General features: G+C 30.4%; 1 protein-coding gene across 1 annotated transcript in view; it reads left to right on the top strand.

Annotated features, from left to right (window-relative positions):
* Sb (serine proteinase stubble) overlaps nucleotides 1-16,683 on the top strand; it is a 164,460-nt gene extending 147,777 nt beyond the window's left edge. Inside the window, exons 8-9 of the mRNA XM_077430794.1 lie at nucleotides 7,210-7,507; nucleotides 16,181-16,683. Of these exons, the coding sequence (XP_077286920.1) occupies nucleotides 7,210-7,507; nucleotides 16,181-16,465 (583 nt within the window). The 3' untranslated portion in view covers nucleotides 16,466-16,683. The remainder of the gene's footprint in view (nucleotides 1-7,209; nucleotides 7,508-16,180) is intronic.
* Nucleotides 16,684-21,384: the final 4,701 nt, after the last annotated feature.

Raw genomic sequence — 21,384 nt, 5'->3', positions numbered from 1 at the left:
GAACATTTCCGGTCGGCAGAGTGTTAAGTGCTTCGACGGAGATGGCGAAGCGCGCGTTAGAAAGCCCGCGAGTTATGAAGCGATGTAAATCATCCAAGTCCCTTTTGGATGGAATAATAAATGGCGCAATATTTGTATTCATATCCCATTGATATAGCGGGATATGGAGGACGGAGATAGAGGCAATATGGAAAGGGCGAGGGGTTTGAATCCGCGTTACGCGCCACGCGCTCAGGGTGTGGCCACACAATAACGTAGACCGCTCGTTACCATCGTCCTGTGTCGGGCATTAACCATAACGGGCGTTATAGTTATGCCGCAAATTTATAGTGTTAATATTCGGTCGTATCACTTACGAAATCCGCCGTTAATGCGCCCCGTTGCGGATGAGGTAACGGCCGACGAGCGCGCGTTAGTTTCGAACGATTCATTTTACACACATGACGGGCTTTATATCTGTCCAAAATGTCTTTATGGACGGGTTAAACTGTAGTGAGAATGCATCCCGATTATATGAGGCTTTGAAAGTGTCTTCATAACTAGGTCAGGGTATCTGAAACTGTGGCGTGCGAAAGATTTTAAAGGGTTGGCGTTCGTCTTATTCAATAGATGAAAAAACATTATCGTACATCTGCAAGGTTTTTGCTGATTTTGATGTGTATTTATTGTGGTGAATTTGATAGTAATGAAACAATATCAAACTATAATTTGAATTGAAGAAAAATCTTTGATTAATCGGCATTAAAATATTGTAAAATCACAAGAAGAAGAACAAATTTCAAAGCAATCTTACAGTTTAGATAAAATGAGGCAACTTCCGTTTTGTCAGATAAATATTTTAAGCCTTTAAGTATTATACATATTTTAAGCAAAAGTTACACAAACGTTTGTGTTTTATATTTTTAGAATACTCGCCTTCTTTTATCTTTATCATTTTTGTGAAGGTATTCCTGTAAAATATGTCTTTTAAACTTGTTGAAAATCGAGTATGACAATAGAGACAAATATAAGCTATAATTTCATATAATATTTTATTATCATTTTGAAAAACAAATTCACGTGGTTTTTTTTTATTAATATATGTATTTGTAGAACTTGCATTGGGTGTTTTGTGGGAATCGGCATTAAAATATTGTAAAATCACTAGAAGAAGAACATATTTCGGAGCAATCTTACAGTTTAGACAAGATGAGGCAACTTCCATTTTGTCAGATAAATCTTTTAAGCCTTTAAGTATTATACATATTTTAAGCGAAAGTTACATAAACGTTTGTGTTATAATTTTCAGAATACTCAACGTACTTTATCCTAATCATTATTGTGAAATTTTAAGGTATTCCTGTAATATATACCATTAAAACTTTTTTGAAAATCGAGTATGAGAAGAGTGACAAATACAAGCTATAATTTCATTTTGAAAAATAAATTCACATGGTTTTTTTTATTATTAATATATGTATTTGTAGAACTTGCATTGGGTCTTTTATGAGAATTTTGTGAGATATTTATTGCATGTTTTAAATCTATCAAAGTCATAAAGGAGTTGCTTCAGGCTTCAAAGTAAAACCATTTTTAAAAATAGTTGGAATTCGAATCCTTTGAAATACATTTGTAGATAATTTCATTCAAATCTAATGTAGTATACGAGAATATTAAAATGGCATTAAAATACTCCGACATTTAATAGAGATAAAATAAAATTAATCCCACAAAGAGATAGTTACTCTAGTGAATAATGGAAATGAAACAATTTATGTCTATTGCCGATACATATCTATAATATAAGTGCGTTTTATTTTGAATTTAATCAGTTGTTTGTAAGTAAATAGAGATGATCGAATTTATGCTTTTTCAATACAAAGTTCAGTAATGAAAACGTGGTTGGTTTTCTCCGTTCGAAATTCATTTCGATAAACAAACATATCGGTTACCAAAAAGTCCTCGTCTTATGTAAATGCGACGATGTTTTCAAATTTTATGCCCATATTAGATGTGTGTAAAATATGGAAATGTATAGGCGAAAAAAGTTTCAAGTGCGAATTCCGAATATGTGAGCCCTTTGAGGATAATTCAAAACTTTGAATGTTTGAATTTCAGAAAGTTATTATCTATGTCTTTGAGATTTTGAGTGTTCCTAATAAATATCAGTATTACTTTTTGTTTGAAGTCCCCTTTAGTGATCCAAATCGAAGCAGCGAAAATTTTTGATAGTTTCCAAAGTTAATATTATTATTTTTTTTTGAAGAATTCGACGATAGCTTAAGTTTCCAATTCCGAAAGGCACTATACATATGTACATATGTAATCCAAAGAAAATAAACTATTTTGAAATATTGGGTTCATTTTAAGTAACTTAGTCTATAACTTTGAAATTAAATGACCAGTAAAATTATGTGATATATTAACCTTAAATGCATTACGTATGTAAATATTTTAAAATGATAACTTTTTTATTCTTAAAATCTTGTTGTATATTTGTATGATTATCATATTCTAGAATATTTGAATTCAAAATATTATATCACGATTTTCCATTTCATTGAATACAGACATGTTAACATTTTACTGACATTTTCTGTTCAGCTTAACGAGCGCTGACTTTTTTATAATTTTAAATAAGATTTTTGAAAGCACTTTATATCAATATGAAAAAAACTTAATTTGAAATTTTAATTAGGTTCTCTTTGCAAATACTTGAAGAGTGTTTCTTTACCTATATATATTATTCTATACTACTATTTTTACCCGGCTTTGCTCAGTAATTATAATACATATAAACCGCTTAAACATGGCCAATATAATAGTAAATATTCCATTAAATTTATTTGAATACTCATTTGTTCGATGACGTCACGGATTTACGAACCAACAATAGTTACATACAAAGTCTCTTTCGAAATTATATATTAGATATACATAACATATAATATTAATATAATATAATATAAGTGTCTTCAAACTCCAGGAAGTTATATTGTTTGGTGGAAAATTGACATTTCCCGAAAATCAATAGGCCTTTTCCCGCAGTAAATACAGTTTTCGTTTGATCATCGAAGTCCTTGAATTATTGAATGCGGCTGGCTCTCAATAAAAATGATCGTTGCTTAATAAAGTTTCCGGTCGGGCACATAGTGTTTTCATTAAATTTGTAATAAGCTTGAAAAGAGAGGGGGATCGGCTTTGAAAATAAGCTTCGACCGTAAATTATGAAATATGAAGGCTTTGTTGAGCTTTCCACTCTCCCTTCCCATGCTGCGAATTCCTCCTCACTCGCTTAGCAGGCTAACTCAAAGGAGACGCTTAACACTTTAGGAAGGACATTAATCCTTGTAAATATCTCGTTTTTGCCACGATCTGCTTCAATCAAAGTCCCCGCACTAAAGCGAGATTCGACGATGATTTATCGCCGAGCCTTTTTCACCGCATGTTTTTTTTTTCAACTTTATTTGAATACATTTAAAAATTAATATTTACAAACTATGTAAACGTGTAATGTATATATTTTACGTGACTAGACAATTTTTAAAACAAACTGAAATTTATCTCATCTAAAACCTTATACGAAGTGCTTTCTCATATACTGAATATTGGTAAAGGATTTAAGATTCTCGATGGATTTCAAAGCTTTTTTTTCCTCAATACATTATACAGACTTTTTTTTATCGAAAGATTTTTTTTTCATTAGAAATCTATGACAGGTCTATTTTTATGATATAACGATATATATGCATGTAAAGTTTAAGAAAATCTAGAAATTTTATCTATAAAAAAGTTCATCGACATCAACAATATATATTGAACATTTTCTTTGAATATCATTGAAATTAATAATATGTAGAATCGTTTATTACGGCCATCATACAAAATTTGACGTAATTATTCAATGCATTATTGAATTTCTACATCGAAGGCCTGTTGATTTTTCAATAAATAAATATATATATCTATCGTAAATATGAAGCCTTAAAAATAGACGTAGGTATTCTACGTAAATAGATTTTTGACCTTTTTTTCCTATTATGGTGTACATTAACATTATGCTGTACAGTAATATTAGAATAATATAACTCAAAATAAAATAAAAGTATATCGCGCGCTCATATTACCACTATTAACCTACGCTTCACCTTTATGGAATAATGCATCGAATACTAACCATTCCAAGCTCCAAATAATACAAAATAAATCCCTAAAAATAATTTATAACACACCCATATATACTAACTTGAAAAAATTAAATGCATAAATAATATTCCGTTAGTTACCGACATCACTAATAAACTAACCAGTAGATTCTATGACAGAATCACTAATAACCATACTAACACACTTGTAAAGAGTCTCGGTGATTACAACAAAAAATCTATTGCCTAAATATTATCTGATTTAGATCTTCGACTTTAGTCTTTAATTAATATGATATATTAGATGTATTATAAGCATAATAAGAATTGTAAATAGGTTTTTGAGCTCTTTTTCCTATTATGCTGTACACTAAAATTAGAATAATATAATACAATGATCACTGACAAAATTAAATTAAATTTGTATAATAGAAAATGATCAGTAGATCAGTAGCTATTAAAATAGATACAAGATGTATTGTGAACATAATTTAGTAATAATAAAAAGCCTCGAAAAAGAGACTCGAAAATATCCCGGAATTCGGGTTAAATTATTATGCATACATAAATGAAATTCAGTTCAAAATTCTATATAACGTTTTCTGAAAAATTAAGACGTAATTAATATGCAAGCTATTTTTAGTGAAAATGTTTCAGCAAAACGAAGGCGCTAAAGCCTCCTCCTTAATGGAAGCAACACACGAACGTTGTTTGTGTAAATTCAAAACCGAGCTTTTCCGCAAGACCTCCTTTCGAGCCTTCCGCGTAGACGTCGGTGGTAGGTGTATTTGAAATGTAAATTTGTTGGCGTTTTATTCCACGTTTCGAGAAACAAGTGGAAAAATGCGACGCGAAACCATATCCGAGCCGAAACGACTTTCATTTCTCACGCAACGGTCAGTTTGCAGGCGTCGCCGCACCGGAAGTGCTGGCTTTTTTCCTAAGTGCGTTCCGACCCCTCGTTTTGTTCTTCCGCTTTTCCATTGTCCCCGCACCTTGATATTTCATTTTCCGAAAATGGCCGGGGCTTCCGCACGTGGAAAACACTCATTTATACGCCCGCTCTGCCTATCCGGCGAAAGTGGCCACGTGACGTCCTAAAAGGCCGACTCTCGCACCGGAAATGGATTCGCCAGGATCGAATAAATCATCTGGCATGTGAAGCGAAGGCTTCTCTCGAAATTTATTTTATCTAAGACTTTTCATTACCTAAGTGAATGGTCGATAGTCTATAGAACGTTTTTATTTTACTATTTTCTATTCGATTCTTTACAAATTACCATAAATGTGATCACGTGGATTTTGTACTTATTTTAGTAATGAAACAAGATAATAAATTCAAACGGCACATACAGAAATAGTTTATATATTTTTTGTGATTTTTACATGCTTTTTATTATTACGAAATTATGTTCACAATACATCTTATATCTATTTTAATAGCTACTGATCATTTTCTATTTTACAATTTTAATTTTATTTTGTCAGTAATCATAGATTATATTATTTTAATGTTAATGTACGGCATAAAAGGAAAAAGAGCTCAAAAACCTATTTACAATTCTGATAAATGCTCATAATATATCTAATACATAATATTAATTAAAGACTCTCTAAACTCGATGACCTAAAGTAGATTGTGTTTATGTTATCTGTGTTTATACCTGAATGGTATAGACATTTTGTTGTAATCACCGAGACTCTTCACAAGTGTTTTTTATGCTTTCAAATTTATTTTATATGCTTGGGAAGGTAACGTAGACGAATTGTCCAAATTGTCTTATATAAGAAAAGTGTCTTAGATTGTTTCAGAGGATTGAATTTTGCGAGCCTTTTCCTTTTTTTCAGTCACTTTTACTATTCCGATTGCTTTAATATTCTACCAAAATATGTTTGTACGTGTAAGGGGGTTAGTTATTATTAACGCAGGCAAATGTCTGGGACATAATATTGTTTGATGAATTTAATAATTGAATAAACGAAATCATTGAAAATTTCATCGGAATCATCCGTCAGATCGACGTGATGATTTATATATATATATTTATTGAGTATTATCTACAAATTATGATCTATATATATTAGATTTATTATATTTTACAATTTAAATCTTAAAATAATTGAATACTTCAATAATCTTCAAATGTTTTAATGAATACATGCCCTAAAGCTGTGCAAACAGCTTTAGGTCAAGTCTGACCCCAAACACTATAGAAGATAGTCTGTGACATTTAAAAAGGTTAATCCAATAAAGCCCCCGAATTATTTTTATTTTTATTTTATTTATTTATTTTATTCTAAACAGACCATTGTGGCATAACAGTAATTCCTAAAGCGCCACAATGGTCAAAAAATATAACACAAAAAAAACAAAATAACAATTAAACATAAATTAATACATAACGAAAATAATATACTCATCAATTATACATAAAAAATACATTTGAACATAAACATAAATACATCCATACATAAACGTAAAAAATAGCATTTAATAATAATAATTCATTTAAATTATAATTCATATAGTAACTATCCGTAGATTTTTCACAATAGTTTGAGAATTTTAAGTTTCATGTATACATAAATATACTTATATAACCGTTATATAATATAAAACCAATTCTTTCATTAAATACTTCTCACCTTCTTTGATTTAAAAAAAATTGGAATTAATAGCAATCAATGTATGTATATGTTTATATCAAATATTAGAAACGTATCTGATTATATTACTTATTAGTATGAGTACATTGCGTATTAAAAATTAAACATTTTAAATTTCATTTTTCGCTTACCAAAGCGTCTCAAAACAAAACGGAATTATTCAGCAGAAGCTAGATATTTCAATTTATTTTTGCTGCACTCGTAGAACGTTGCATAACGACACGTCGTTGCACATCCGCGAAACTTATAACGGCGATCGTGCGCCGCGAAAGGGTTAAACTTTAACCATTTCGTCGCAACACCGCACCGGAGGTGCAGTTAAGCCGAATTTCAAGCTCCCAAATCGACTGGAAAACTTCACCCCAATTACACAACATGCAATTCCTATTCACTAATAAATTTTTCACATTTTCCGCAGCCTCCTGCTATCGCAGATCCGCATCAGAGTGGGCGAATACGACTTCTCGAACGTTCAAGAGGACTACCCCTTCGTGGAGAGAGGAGCAGCTCGCAAGGCGGTTCACCCCAAGTACAACTTCTTCACATACGAGTACGATTTGGCCCTTGTGAGGCTGGAGGCTCCTGTGGACTTTGCTCCTCACATAAGTCCAGTCTGTCTGCCAGCCAGTGACGATTTGCTCGTCGGTGAAAATGCCACCGTGACGGGATGGGGGCGTCTTTCTGAGGGAGGGTCCTTGCCCTCTGTCCTACAGGAGGTAAGCTTGGTTTTGTAATCTTAGCTTGGTCCTCACATAGTATAGCTTAAGTTTAAATCAAAGTTTCAGTAAAACATCGATCACTATGTAATACCGTCTGTCGACTGCTTTCTGTGGGGGTATTCAATTTGGAACGTTATCTATTTTAATTGCTTAGAAATGTGTTGGTCGGTTCGTTCTAGGTTTTATCTATCATATTTGCCTCATGTTAGGCACAACATATTACATTTATAACAAATTAAGGGATACATCACAGTATTCGGAAAGAATGAGTCGTTATAAGTGAAAGTCCAATTTCCATTTCCAAAAACACTATTTCTGTTTGAATTAATTCAAAAATTGTTATCACTTATTTTAATTCAATATGTCCAGAATCTTGGAAAAGCAGAATAAACGTATTACAAGCCACCTGTACTATTAATCGCAAATCATTAAACTTAATGTTTTTCGAGATATTTCTCGAAATGGAGAAAAGTTTCCACTTTTGCCAGTTTCCAATATAACGAATCATATGTATATATATGTACATACATTTGTTTGTATGCAGGAACTTTTCAAGTTCTACATATATAAAAAGTATTATGATAGTTTCATTGCATAATTATATAATGTATAATAGTTTTTTATCATTTGACAAAAGCCTTTATAGTAGTTGTTTATATAATAGTTGTTTATTATTTGACAAAAGCCAAAAGTCTTAAAAGCTGTTTAAATCAAAGTATGTTCTTATGTTAGTCCAGTTTATAATTAAAACATTTCTAAAATTTTTACCAAAAATATGCATTTTCCTTTTATCAAAGATTCGAAGAAGGTTTAATTCAATTTTTGATAGAAATTATTCAGTGTTAGTAATATGTGACTGTAGATTATTACATGATAAAGTTTTTTTTTCATTTATGTAGTTTAAACGTACATATATCAGAAAATTAAACAAATTCGTTATATATTAATTTTGCAAAACTTTCTCTGGAGTTTTTATCTTCAAATATAAATTTAATATAAAATTTCATATCAAAAGACGATTTAATAAACAGTTGATATTAAATCTAAATTAGACATTTTATTTTGTACTGATTACACAGTAAATAATTTAACGAATAAATTGTTTAATAAAATGTTCACACATTCGCAAAATTAAGTAGTGAAATTAAATAAATTATCATTGATGATATTTTTAATTGTAATGCATATTTTGATTTGATTTTAAAAGCCGTGTTGATGTACCGTGGTATTAAAATATGAAACGTTCTTAATTGAATTATAATATTGCAAACCGTGAAACTGATTTCTAAACTTAATTTCATTGCAAAAATTTGAACGCATTTCTGCGGACGAATCTCTTTCATTTTAAGCGAATTTCTCAAAATCCACGTATAACGATATTATTGAATTATACGAAGGCGACGTCACCTTTAAGCCTCTTACAGCGTAAGCCGACTCTACTCAATTCGTCCGCCGCAGTATACGGGTTAACGTGATATACTTTCGGACTGAGATTAATTATTATTATATTGAAAATTATAAAAGAGTTTATTTTGTGATTTTTTTTTAATTTTAAATTCTAAAACCTGCTATATCAATCTTCAGGAAAATTTCATTTAATTTTGAACACTCCGGAGGCAATAATCCGATTTGGGCATATTCAAGATTCGTCACATAGTATCATGACTGTAATACCTTGTTATACCTTTTGTTTTCTATTTCGTTTAAATTGAACATATGTCTTGTATCATTCAAAAGTATAATCAGATTTTGATAAAATGCGCTGAAATATACAATATATCTTAGAGAGATAGATGTTTTCAATTTTTAGATGATGATCAACGCGATATGCAATATCTGTGTAAAATATGAAATATTCACCTCAGTAGGATTCAATCTCACGTTCCCCGACTACCAGATGCATTTTGATCTATTCCATATTCGAAACGTCGTATTTCAACCCTATACATGTAAAATATCATACATATTCGCATCGCGCACGGATCAAATCGAACACGTGTCTGCAAAAGAATAAAAGCACAGCACGCATTTAAATAAACGGATTCTATCTGGTTTTTTTTTAATCCATATGTAAATGGTGGAGCGTGTGCATCGGAAAATTGCGAACGCGATACGGAAAAATTTATGCGATTCGCACATGCACTCGCAATGCGATTAAATGCAACGATGTCACTGCGCTAGTGTTCCAAGTCACTGGCTAACGAGTCGGTCGCAATTTTGGAAAGTGCACTTTCTATCTGTCAAGTCGTCGGATGGGTTATGTGAGCTTTTAAAAGCATCAAGTCGTAAACACAATCCATACATTTAGTCTAGTATTTTATTTTATATTGAACTTTGTTTACATACATAGAATAGATACTTGATCAGATACAGATACAGGTCATGCTCTTATTTTAACAATAAATATCTATTGTTTGATAATTTTTCTTAGTAATACATATGCATATATCATATCTATCATTATTTAAGGACTACCTTCGTTGTGCTTATTTTTCATTGTTACTTTATTTTTTGTTGTATTATACGTTGTAATGTCGTTTTTTGTTTATTTTTTAATAAGTTAAAATTAAAATAAGTACTATGTGAACATACCGGCATTATATAGATCAGCGTTTCCTAACCTCTTTTGACTCGCGTACCACTTGGTAGTACGTAACGCTAAATTGTACCACCATATAAAAATGATTGTATTTCATGAAATTTGTTTTTGCAAGTGTAATTATTATATATGGTATTTGCATGGTAAGGAATGTGAGGACAGAATACACGCAATATGTATATCTGTTTTGGTAAGAAATGTTGTGGAAAAAAAATTATTTGCGGAGTCACAATTATAATATGCTCAAAGTTTAATATATTTATCTCCTATCTTGTCATACTTCTATTGTTGATAGTAAAAATATTATTGATTGTTTTAAAAAAAACACAAAATTACAAAGTACATATAATATGTTTTCTTTTCATTAAATCTCCTTACAAAATAAATTTAATGAGATCCTTGTACTAAGTTTTTTTAAATTTGGTTCAAATGATGCGAGATTTACCCTCAAGTCTGGAGCTAGATTCAACCAATTTCTATAATATATTTGTCTTATTAAAATATATTAAGAGAAAGATCTCTCTCAACCAGTTCAGTGCTAATAAACGGCTACAGAAATGTTAGAGCCATGTCATAAAGCTATTCACATTCTTCACTAATACCTAGCCAAAAATTAATAACCTTATTTATTTCGAATTCTGTTTTTGAATGCTATAATTTGAAAGTTCTCTTTTTCCTTGGTAGCTGTCCAAAAATGTTCATTATCAAAGGGGTTTGAATCAAATTGTTTGCTTCTTAAGGTTTGGGGAAGTACTGCGTAAAAGACGATTTCATCCTCTTTCAAAATTATATATTTGATACAAAAAATATTTCTATTTTTATGATTGTAAATCATTCATTCCTGCATGTCCGCGATTACTGATGTTTTTTCGCGTACCACCAACCATCAACGGCGTACCACCAAGTGGTACGCGTACCACAGGTTGGGAAACGCTGATATAGATGCATGTTCAATCAACAGAATTATATTGTTCAAATGTTATAACAGAAAATATGATTCATATCATGGATAAAGGCTGATAGTGTCTTGAATTTGATTCGCTGAAAGTTTTTCTATAAATAAAAGTCTCTCAGTATGATTTTACTTTTTCTCTCAGAGTTGCAAACATAGCTTAAAAAGAAAAAAATATATATAAATCCATAATTATTTTATGTAATTCCAAACACTTACATTTGATATTTGGAATGAACATTACTTCGATTAATCTTACAATCACCTTTAATTATAGGTTTTTTAGCAACTTATAATTTACATTTAAAATTTTTGTGTATGTTAGTTAATTAAATATAACATATGAGATCTCATATAACATATTATAACACATTAAGATTTAATGTATTCAATTATATTACGGAACCAAATTGATCAATTTGACATTGTTTAACTAATCTAACCTAACTCAACCTTACCTTCATTAGTATGTTACTTTGAAATTTTCTGTATCTATTTATATTATTTGAAGAATATAAATTACATATAATATAAGAACTATAGTAAACAAATATAAGAACTATAGTTAACAACAACATATCATTCGAAGTTTTGCGTAATCTCTACAAAAATAAAATACTTGTTTATTTCGATGTAAATTGTAAAAGTTTCGTTCAATATTACATGAGTCACATTAATACAATCGATACAATTTTATTTTGCGATGATTATTATTATATGTATGATTATTATTATATGTTCAACCGTAGAGATTTATAATTTAATTTTAATTTAATCCACAATTCAAACGTAAATTGCCGGAAAAGCTCGAGACTCCGAAACGCCAAGCGCGAGCATGAATCTTGCGGAAGTTTTCAAACTCGGAAAAACTGTTCTCGGCGGCCGGAAAAGCGCGCGCTGCGATTACGCGGAAAATTTCACCCCCGGCTCGTAAATTATTAAAGCCGGACCCCGGCTCGAAAGTGCTCCGTCACAGACGGGCTCTGCGGTCGTAAAGTTAAATTCCATAGTCCTTTGATTTACAGGTGATTTGAGACTATTATTTCCCATGTGAGCACATACTCGCCGGTGTAAATTAACCTCTCCGAACCAGTCTCGTATCTCTACCGGTTTATAGCAGACTTAGTATTACTAACAGCTTTGGAAGCTTGCCACGTTTGTGCTCCATCGTTTCAACCGTCATCTATTTAAAATGGCGTATAATTTAATAGTAAAAATGTCCGACTACATTGGATGCTAAACGTAAAGATACACCGTGGGGTACTGAATATTTTACTGCAGACTACAATGTTGATAATAATAGAAAATATATAGATATATCATATTCTTCGTCGGTGAAAATGACAGTTTACCAGTTTGAAGGTTTAAAATATGAGGTTAATGTTAAATATATATATAATATTTGATAAAGTTTCACAATTAATAACCACTTCAAAAGTAATTTCCGTTGTTTATTTTCTCAGAAGTCTTTAAGAATTAAGTTGTAGCCATTACTGGAATCTTTATAGAATAAAATTTTAATTTTCTCAGACATATTTGAAGGATATAATGTAAGTCGTCTCAAAAGTCAATAGAAAGATAAGATATATTTACTGATTGATTTTATATCATATAGAGGTTGATTTGTACGTACTAGAAATTTAAAATAGTTGATTATATATGTATAATATAAAACACTAGTTATAGCTTAATATTTCTGGAACTGTAAGTGTCTAGTATTAGTGTTTTAAGTAGTTTTATTTATCATTCAAATACAAAAAAAAAAAAAAAAAAAAATACAAAATTAAAATATTTTGAATGAAAACCATACTATCGATCTACATATATACTATTTAGCCTTTATCACACTGTTTCTATTTCATTTTTTATAAGAATACTTTGCATAGAAGTGGATTTGGAATAGTTGAAAGATAGCATAACATTGCATTGTCTTTGAATTAAAGTTCATTTATCACATTTTACAACATTAAATTGTTACAAATACAAAATTAAAATATTTTCAATTTAATTAAAACTATTCTATCGATTTTTATTCTGTATATAGCCTTTATCACACTGTTTCTATTTCATTTTTTATAGGAATAATATGCATATAAGTGGATTTGGAATAATTGAAAGACAACATAAATATGTACATTGTCTTTGAGCAAAAGTGTATTTATCACATTTAACAACATTAAAGTGTTACAAATACAAAATCATTATATTTTCAGTTGAATTAAAACTATGCTACCTATCTTTATACTGTATATAGCTTTTATCACACTGTTTCTATTTCATTTTTTATAAGAATAATTTGCATAGAAGTTGATTTGGAATAGTTGAAAGATAACACAAATATGTACATTGTATTTGTCACATTTTACAACATTAAAGTGTTATTTACCAACATACTTTATAATAGATAATTTAAAGTTTCCATTTCAAATATTGCTTCTTCAAACCTCAATATGTTTTATATTTTTGTAGATTTAATTTAAATTAAATTTCATGTGATTCTTTGCTGTAAATATCATCGAAGCGTAATTCCACGCTACCGGTACGAAAAAAATCAGAATATTAAAGACGTGGAAATAAATCAAGGACTTTTCCGTTGGAAGACCTTGAAACAAAAGTCGAATTACACAAAGAGTATATACATAGACAAAGATAGAGGGAGAGAGAGAGAGGAAAAAACAAATAATGAAAAACCATCCGTGTGCGGGGGGCTTAACGACGCCACTTAACCGGGGAAAGGGAAACGTTGAACCCGTGGAAGCCCCAGTCGAGTAGGCTCAAAAATAAATTACTTTCAGGAGCTTTCAGCTTTCGGCTCTCTCGTCGTTGACATTGATCTCCTGAAAATAGAAGGCAGTTGTCGGATCAGGACTTGCCCATTATCTCGATATGTCCTCTTCAACCCTCCGCCGAAGAATGTGGAGCGGTTTAATTAGCTCTACGAGTGACGACTCTTCAATGTCGAAATATTGTGTGTCTGTGTGTATCGAATTTGTTCGCTAATTCAATGCGAATTCAAATATTTGCCTTTCATGTTTGTGCTCGCCGAGTTCAGAGTAATTTATCAACATTTTTCATAAATCATATTTTCTCACGCGTAATCTTAAAATTCAAAGTGAAATTCGAGAGTGATTTCTATAAACCCTTTTAGCATACAACGACTTTCACTTTTACGTTTGAAGTGGTGAAAAGCTTGTGAACAAAAAGGAATGAAAGGGTAAATCAAATTTAAAAATATTTGCTGAATTTTATTGATATATACATACAAACATATATATTAATATATGCATTTATGAAATGAAATACTTCAAATACTTCAAAGTATTTTATAAATATATTTTATGTAATAGGAACACAGATAATATACAGTGTATTTTAAGATGCATTCAATCTTTACAAGGTTTTTCTTAGTTTCACTTCGTTAGTCGGAAAACTTCCTACACTCTTCCGATCGCTTTGAAACTTTGCCATTTTGCGAGGTTTGGTCGCCGATAGTGATTTCAATTTGGTCCGCTGAGTCGATGGTGAAATATAATCTTAATAAACACGTTAAGAATAGTTGACAGCTCACCTATTGCCAATAATCTTGTTTGATTGACTTTCCACCCCCCACTCATTTTGTCAAATTTTAATTGTTTAAATCCCCATAAATTTATCATTTCCACAGTATATCTTATTAAATTTACATTATAGGTTCTCTTTATCTCTCATTATACTTCACTAATAGGTTTTATAATGAATGTTAAAATGTTTATATTATAATGTTGATAATTCGATATGCGTGCTATGGCCAACACGCTAACCGTTACTTTGTGGCGTATTCTGCTCGAACCAGTCGATCTTTGTTTTCAACTCTCTGATTTTGGACTAAGAGCGTCTATTCGGAACTACGATAATTTATGTACTTTATATTATATTATTTTATATTAGCTATTTGCAGGTTATTGTGTAACAGATGAATATCATATACATTTGTAGTACAATAATATTTAATAGACTTAAAAACTGAAATCCTTCAAATGTTAATTTACATTTTTGCAATGTTCTGTATTTATTTCTTTCGATATATGTACATACATATTAAATAGAAATAAATTTCAATCAACTTCTTATGATAATGTCTGAGAGGATTATAAACGACCCATGTACTCAAAGAATCGTATATTTTTCGACTAATAGCTTCTGTGATTTTATTTTGAATTCGCCATCAGTTTATGGCTTAAATATCTACAAAATAAGTTTTCTATATGTATATGGAGTACATATAGGTACATAAGTATAAAAGCTATTCCATTTTTATAAGCAGTATACATTTACTCTTATTAGATGTTGAATATTTTAAAGAGCCCTTTTACACAACCCAAATATGTAACTTCAGATAATTTTTTATGTTGTAGCGTTTGAATGTAAAACAGAGCAAGTTCAAGAAATAATTTAAACAATAACAATGAAATACCAACGACAGAATCGATTTAAAAAACAAACAGTGATTATTGGGTTTTCATTTTCTTTTTCTCAATTTTACAAATTCCATCATGGATAGTTTAAAAATATTTAAAATATAATATTAATAGTATAATAATAATATATTCTTCTATCAAAATTTACTTTCAATACCGCAGAAGGCAAACGCTAACTGGTGACTAAAAGTCTTTTAAATTAATATTTATTCTATTTACAACAATAAATTGATATTAAATATTGTATATAAATTGAAATTCAATATACTCTACCACACTTAATTTATTCTTATTTATTACTTTACTTTATCATTAATTATTAATTATTTATCACTCTCTTTAAAGAATTTTTTGATATGGCGGGGGTTATTTGCACGGGGGCTAATGTCCAGGGAGTTTTCGGCCGGGGTATGTGTCCAGGGGGATTTTTTCAGGGGGTACATGCCCGGATATTCTTTTTGCATAGTGTGAAGTGTGCTCATATAATACATATACATATATCTCAATAGCTTAAATTTAAGCTCTGTGTGTTCATTATATGTCGACAAAAAAAGTATCATCTGTAGAAATAGCGTATTTGTCTGTCTTCTTCGTGGAATATGGTTTTAGATATGAAAATCACTTTTGTAACAATATTTAAATATTCGTATGTTTTCTTTCAGGTACAAGTGCCTATTGTGTCGAACGACCGATGCAAGTCCATGTTCCTGAGAGCCGGAAGGCACGAATTCATCCCGGAGATTTTCCTGTGCGCAGGACACGAACGTGGAGGGCAGGACTCGTGCCAGGGAGATTCTGGAGGACCTTTACAGGTTAAGGGTTCCGATGGAAGGTACTTCTTGGCCGGAATCATCAGCTGGGGCATCGGTTGTGCCGAAGCCAATTTGCCCGGAGTCTGCACTCGAATCTCCAAATTCGTACCGTGGATACTCGAAACTGTTACGTGATACCAATTGAAATAAAGAATAAATATAAAAACTGTGATATTTTAAAGAGTTTAACGAAGGTTGTTCCGACGGAGTGTATTAATTTATTCAATACAAGTGATTGTTGATTGGCAGGACATTTGTGTATATTATACTTGAATATTAGTACTAACTTTCTGTTTGATTATCATATGTAGTTATACTGGTTTTTCACTGCTCGTATTATATAAGAGGGTTTTAAGAAGAAAAATAAATACATCGGCTTTAACTGTCAAATACAAATTTCAATCATATGTATGTGCGATGGTTATTTTGAAAGAAGAATAAGTCATTTTGCTTAAATAAACATTTCAAACTGTACTTATTGCTTGATCAGCTTGGTAAATGTTATATAAAATCATAAAAGCTATCTTTTTCCACAGAAATGATTCATCCTAATTTAATTATAGACGCCATATACAAACATTTACATTTTATTATTTAGAACCATGGTTATGAATAGAAATACGCCTAAATTCTTATACAATATGTATCTATGTTTGTAAATAAATGCTTATTTTTTTATTAAAAAAAAATTGCATTCTAAATTTTATGATCGGTATTTAAAAGCAGTAAAAAAGCACCAAGAAAATATTTAAAGGTCTCCAATCTCATTTATAAAACTTAATGAAAAACGTAAAACCTTTAAAAACGGCATCATAAAAAACCCCAATGCATAATAAGAGCTGAGAATAAGCTAGTATAAGTCAGTATTTCATTTTATATAATTCCATACGCTTTTTCATAATGTCTAATATATGTTCTATTTACATTTGGCGCTTAAAAACTACGTACTATTTATATGTAATAGACACGCAATTTGTATATGTAAATAATATATATCGGTGTAGTTTGGGTGTATTTTTTCAAACACATCGAAAACTGAAAGGAAACGCATTAACAGTCTCGTCATATTATAAATCAGCAGTAAAATTTAGGGGTTACCATTCGTGAAGCAAACATTAATATTATGCAAAGAAGATAGTGCGTCGTAAATATGTAACGATCATAAATCAAAACTGGTTATTAAAAAATGACACAAACAGAATTTCCACGGAAAAGTTTGCTTTTTTTTGTTGTATTGCTTATCTGTCGTGACTTTTCCGGGAAAATCCACAAGCTCAACATCAAACAATGAATATTTGGATTCAGTTGTAAATATTTCACGGGGTGGAAATGAAAGAACAACGTTCCTTGTGTATGTAGTGGCATTAAATATGAGGGTAAAAATAGAGTTTTCACAGTACATTTGGTGGTTAGTAGGTCGAAAATTAAACAGATTGTAGTCGTTTTTATTTTGAATTGCGCCATTTTGTAAGCAAATGTTGACCCCAAAACCCCTACGCTAGAATTGGGTTCTTTTTTCGGGTCAAAAGCACGCGTTGTATCCTGAAAATTTGTCTTCATTAAAAATACACACAGAAAGGACCGACGGAATTCTTACAAATTTCACGTATATAAAACGCTTCAAGAATTGAGCTTTTCTATGCGTCAAATCGATTTATTTATTACTACACTATTTATCATAGACATTTAATTTTAAAAAGACATATTACGTTTTATAATATTTCAATAATTGTAAATTTTTTTATTGAATTTATATTAATTGTTTAAATCATTGTACATAATTAAGTTCATATGTAAGTATTTGAAATTTATATTATAACGAACTGATACTCTTGCCGTTTCATTGTACGTTTAAGGTGTTTTTAAATTCGTATTAATAATTATATTATAATTGAAATTTAAATTATGTACATAGCCAAAATTTTACGCAACGAATATATTCTTATTTTCTTGCCTATTTTAAATTTATATAATATCGTCATTCCAAAATTCACTTAAATTATTTATGGCATACGAAATACGATAAGTTTAATCCCATTAATGTAATTATTTTGTATAATGTATATAAAATAAGTGAAACGCAAGCACGTGTATTATTATTAACATATTGATTTACATATCTTCATGATAATTATATCGTCTTAAACAATTCGCTTTTTACATTTAATTTAATGCATTATGTAATATACATATATATAAAAAAATAATATGTCACCACTTGTATATTTTGTAATAAAACGTTGTTGTTTTACTGCCACAGAATTGAATACTCTTTTTTTTTTCATAAGTAAACCTTTTCTTCATTTTCAACGCAGTGTTTGCTTTCTTCATTTTCACAAGACTCAGTTCAAGAGAAACTTAAAAGTTGTACTACAGAGCAGAAAAGCAAATATGGCGTTGTGCCCGGAAACTTTATACGAAATGTCAGTGTGATTATCGCAGAGCATATTTGCTCTCGGAAAATAGAAACCATCCAAGTGTTATTCGCCGGGAAAAAATTTGAAATGAATAAGTGTATCTACATACATATATATATATATATATATATATATATATATATATATATATATATATATATATATATATATATATATATATATATATATATATATATATATATATATATATATATATATATATATATATATATATATATATATATATATATATATATATATATATATATATATATATATATATATATATATATATATATATGTACATTGGCATGTATTATATTCCTTGGTCGTTTTGGTTGGAAAGTCAATGCCGTATTCCAATTTTTTCCAGGTAGTATTTTGTTTGCGGGGTATTAAGCACGGTAGAGAGCGTCGAAGCTCTTGTTTATATTTCGAATGAGAAAATCATACAAGAGTAGGCAGTCATTGAACCGATTGCCGAAGGAAATGAAAGGCTTTTGCGCGCCTGCACGACTCAAAGGTAATTTTTCTCGGAGCCCACGCAGATGTATCTTTGAAAAGTTTGCGAGAACTTAACAAAAATCTCGACTCCTTAATAATATGGTCACGCGCCGTACGGTGCGGGGCTTAAAAGCTCCCCCAACTGCTTTAGAAAAAGCTCCAGCACACACCTCAATAGCAACGAATGGAGGCTGGGTGAATAAGTAATGTATAATCATAAATGCTTTGGCATTCCGCAAAAGCATTCCGCCAATTCGCCTCTCCAATACAAATAGCATGCGCTGTTAAATGTAGCTGATACTATCGACACGCTTACCTCTTATTAAGTTCACATGGTTTTCGTGTTAGCGGTCATTTTTTATATATCTTATCTCTTATCCGATCGTTTTCATACTTTGCAATATTGCTCATTTTGGTCATCAATATACGTTAATGTATCGTCTGCCATTACGTTGGAGATAAAATATCGTGTACAATGCGTATCAAATACCCAGAATCTCGGATACGGTGACGTCTATGACGGTACGTAAGGCTACCATAATCTATCTTCAACCTTTTCGCCTTGATATGGCCATTTCAGATTTTAATTGTTTAAACGCCTATAATTCACTATATATTTTTATAAAATTTGCTCTATAGGTTCTCGTTATCTCTAATATTTAAATATTTATAGTTTTAACTCTCATATGTATATATAAATTTCAAATTCGGCGTCTAGCTTCATGTAATGTAATACACGATATATATTGATTTTTGGCCAAATATGTCAAATCTGACATTTTTATAATTATAAAATAATAATAACTTTTTATTCCAGGCGATAGGCAATCCCCAACGCCCATATAAATAGTAAATAGATAATAACATTATTTAAGAATAATAATAATAAATGATATTAATAATAAGAGCAATCAATTGTCAATCAACTCAATGTCCATTTAAGGCGGTTGGTGGAGTAGCTCCATTCATCGAACATATAGTGAAGAATGCAAATGAGAAGATGCAGCAGCAAGAAGACAATTACAAGATAAAAGTATACGAAGACGTAGAGAGGCCGTTCTCATCCTGAGAATGGCCTCAAAATGAAGCACATGCCCTTCCACAAACATTTGAGACGCGCTGCAATATAAGAACTGCTACCCTGAAGAGAGCATGGTGGCAGTTCTTATATTATACCTTTATCTTTCTCATCGTCGCCCGCTTGTATTTGATCCATAATTCTGCAGTATAAAGGCTAGTACAATAGGACATAAATAATTGTCTCTTAACCTCCACACTGCAGTGGTAAACCATCTTGCCAGCATATTAGCCCTTACACAAACAGCTCTTCTTTGTCTTTCGATGTCACGGTCATCAGAGAGATCCTTCGTCAGCAGGTATCCCAGGTACTTGACTTCTTTAACGGTTTCAAGATTTATGAGGAAACTTGTTGATATAGTTCCATACAAAATTACAAACATTAAAAATCCAAAAAAAATCATCAAAATCCTGATCCATTTCCAATTTTATTTATTATTTTACATCAGAAGACAAATGGAAAACAACTTAAGATAAAATCTTTTCCCAAGAAATTAAAATGGCTGCGTTCAAAATTAAACATATAGTATAATACATAAAAATTCTTTAAAAAATAAAAAGAAAACATTGCATTCATATATATTATATTATGTCTAACAAAGAAGGTTTCAAACAATTGATTTAAAATTTACTGACTCCGACTCCGACTTTATCTTATGACTCGACTTCTACTCCTACTCCGACTCCGCCTCCATCTCCAAACTCCGACTCCAAATGGAATGATTGGACTTTTCTTGCCAATGTATTAAATTGTCAGTAGTAAAAATAATAGCGATTTTCAAAATATAAAAATTACTAAAAATTGAGATATACCCTAATTTATTGAATTATTGATAATCAAATAGGTATAAATAAAAAGCAAGCCGTCACAGTATGAATTTTATACCCAAAAAATAAAATCAAATAAAAAAGAGGGAGGAAACAATAAGTGCTATCAAAATACGTGAAAATCAACGATTTTATTTATAATATAATTTAAATAAATGATTTTTATATAGGCATTTATAAATTTAAATTTATTAGTGGATTTACTTGTATAAAATTTGAAATTCTAGC

Source organism: Arctopsyche grandis, chromosome 5 (genome assembly GCF_051622035.1).
Source record: "Arctopsyche grandis isolate Sample6627 chromosome 5, ASM5162203v2, whole genome shotgun sequence".
In the NCBI taxonomy this organism is placed as follows: domain Eukaryota; kingdom Metazoa; phylum Arthropoda; class Insecta; order Trichoptera; family Hydropsychidae; genus Arctopsyche; species Arctopsyche grandis.
Note: the sequence above shows the minus strand (reverse complement) of the source record. Positions and strands in the feature narration are given on the sequence as shown.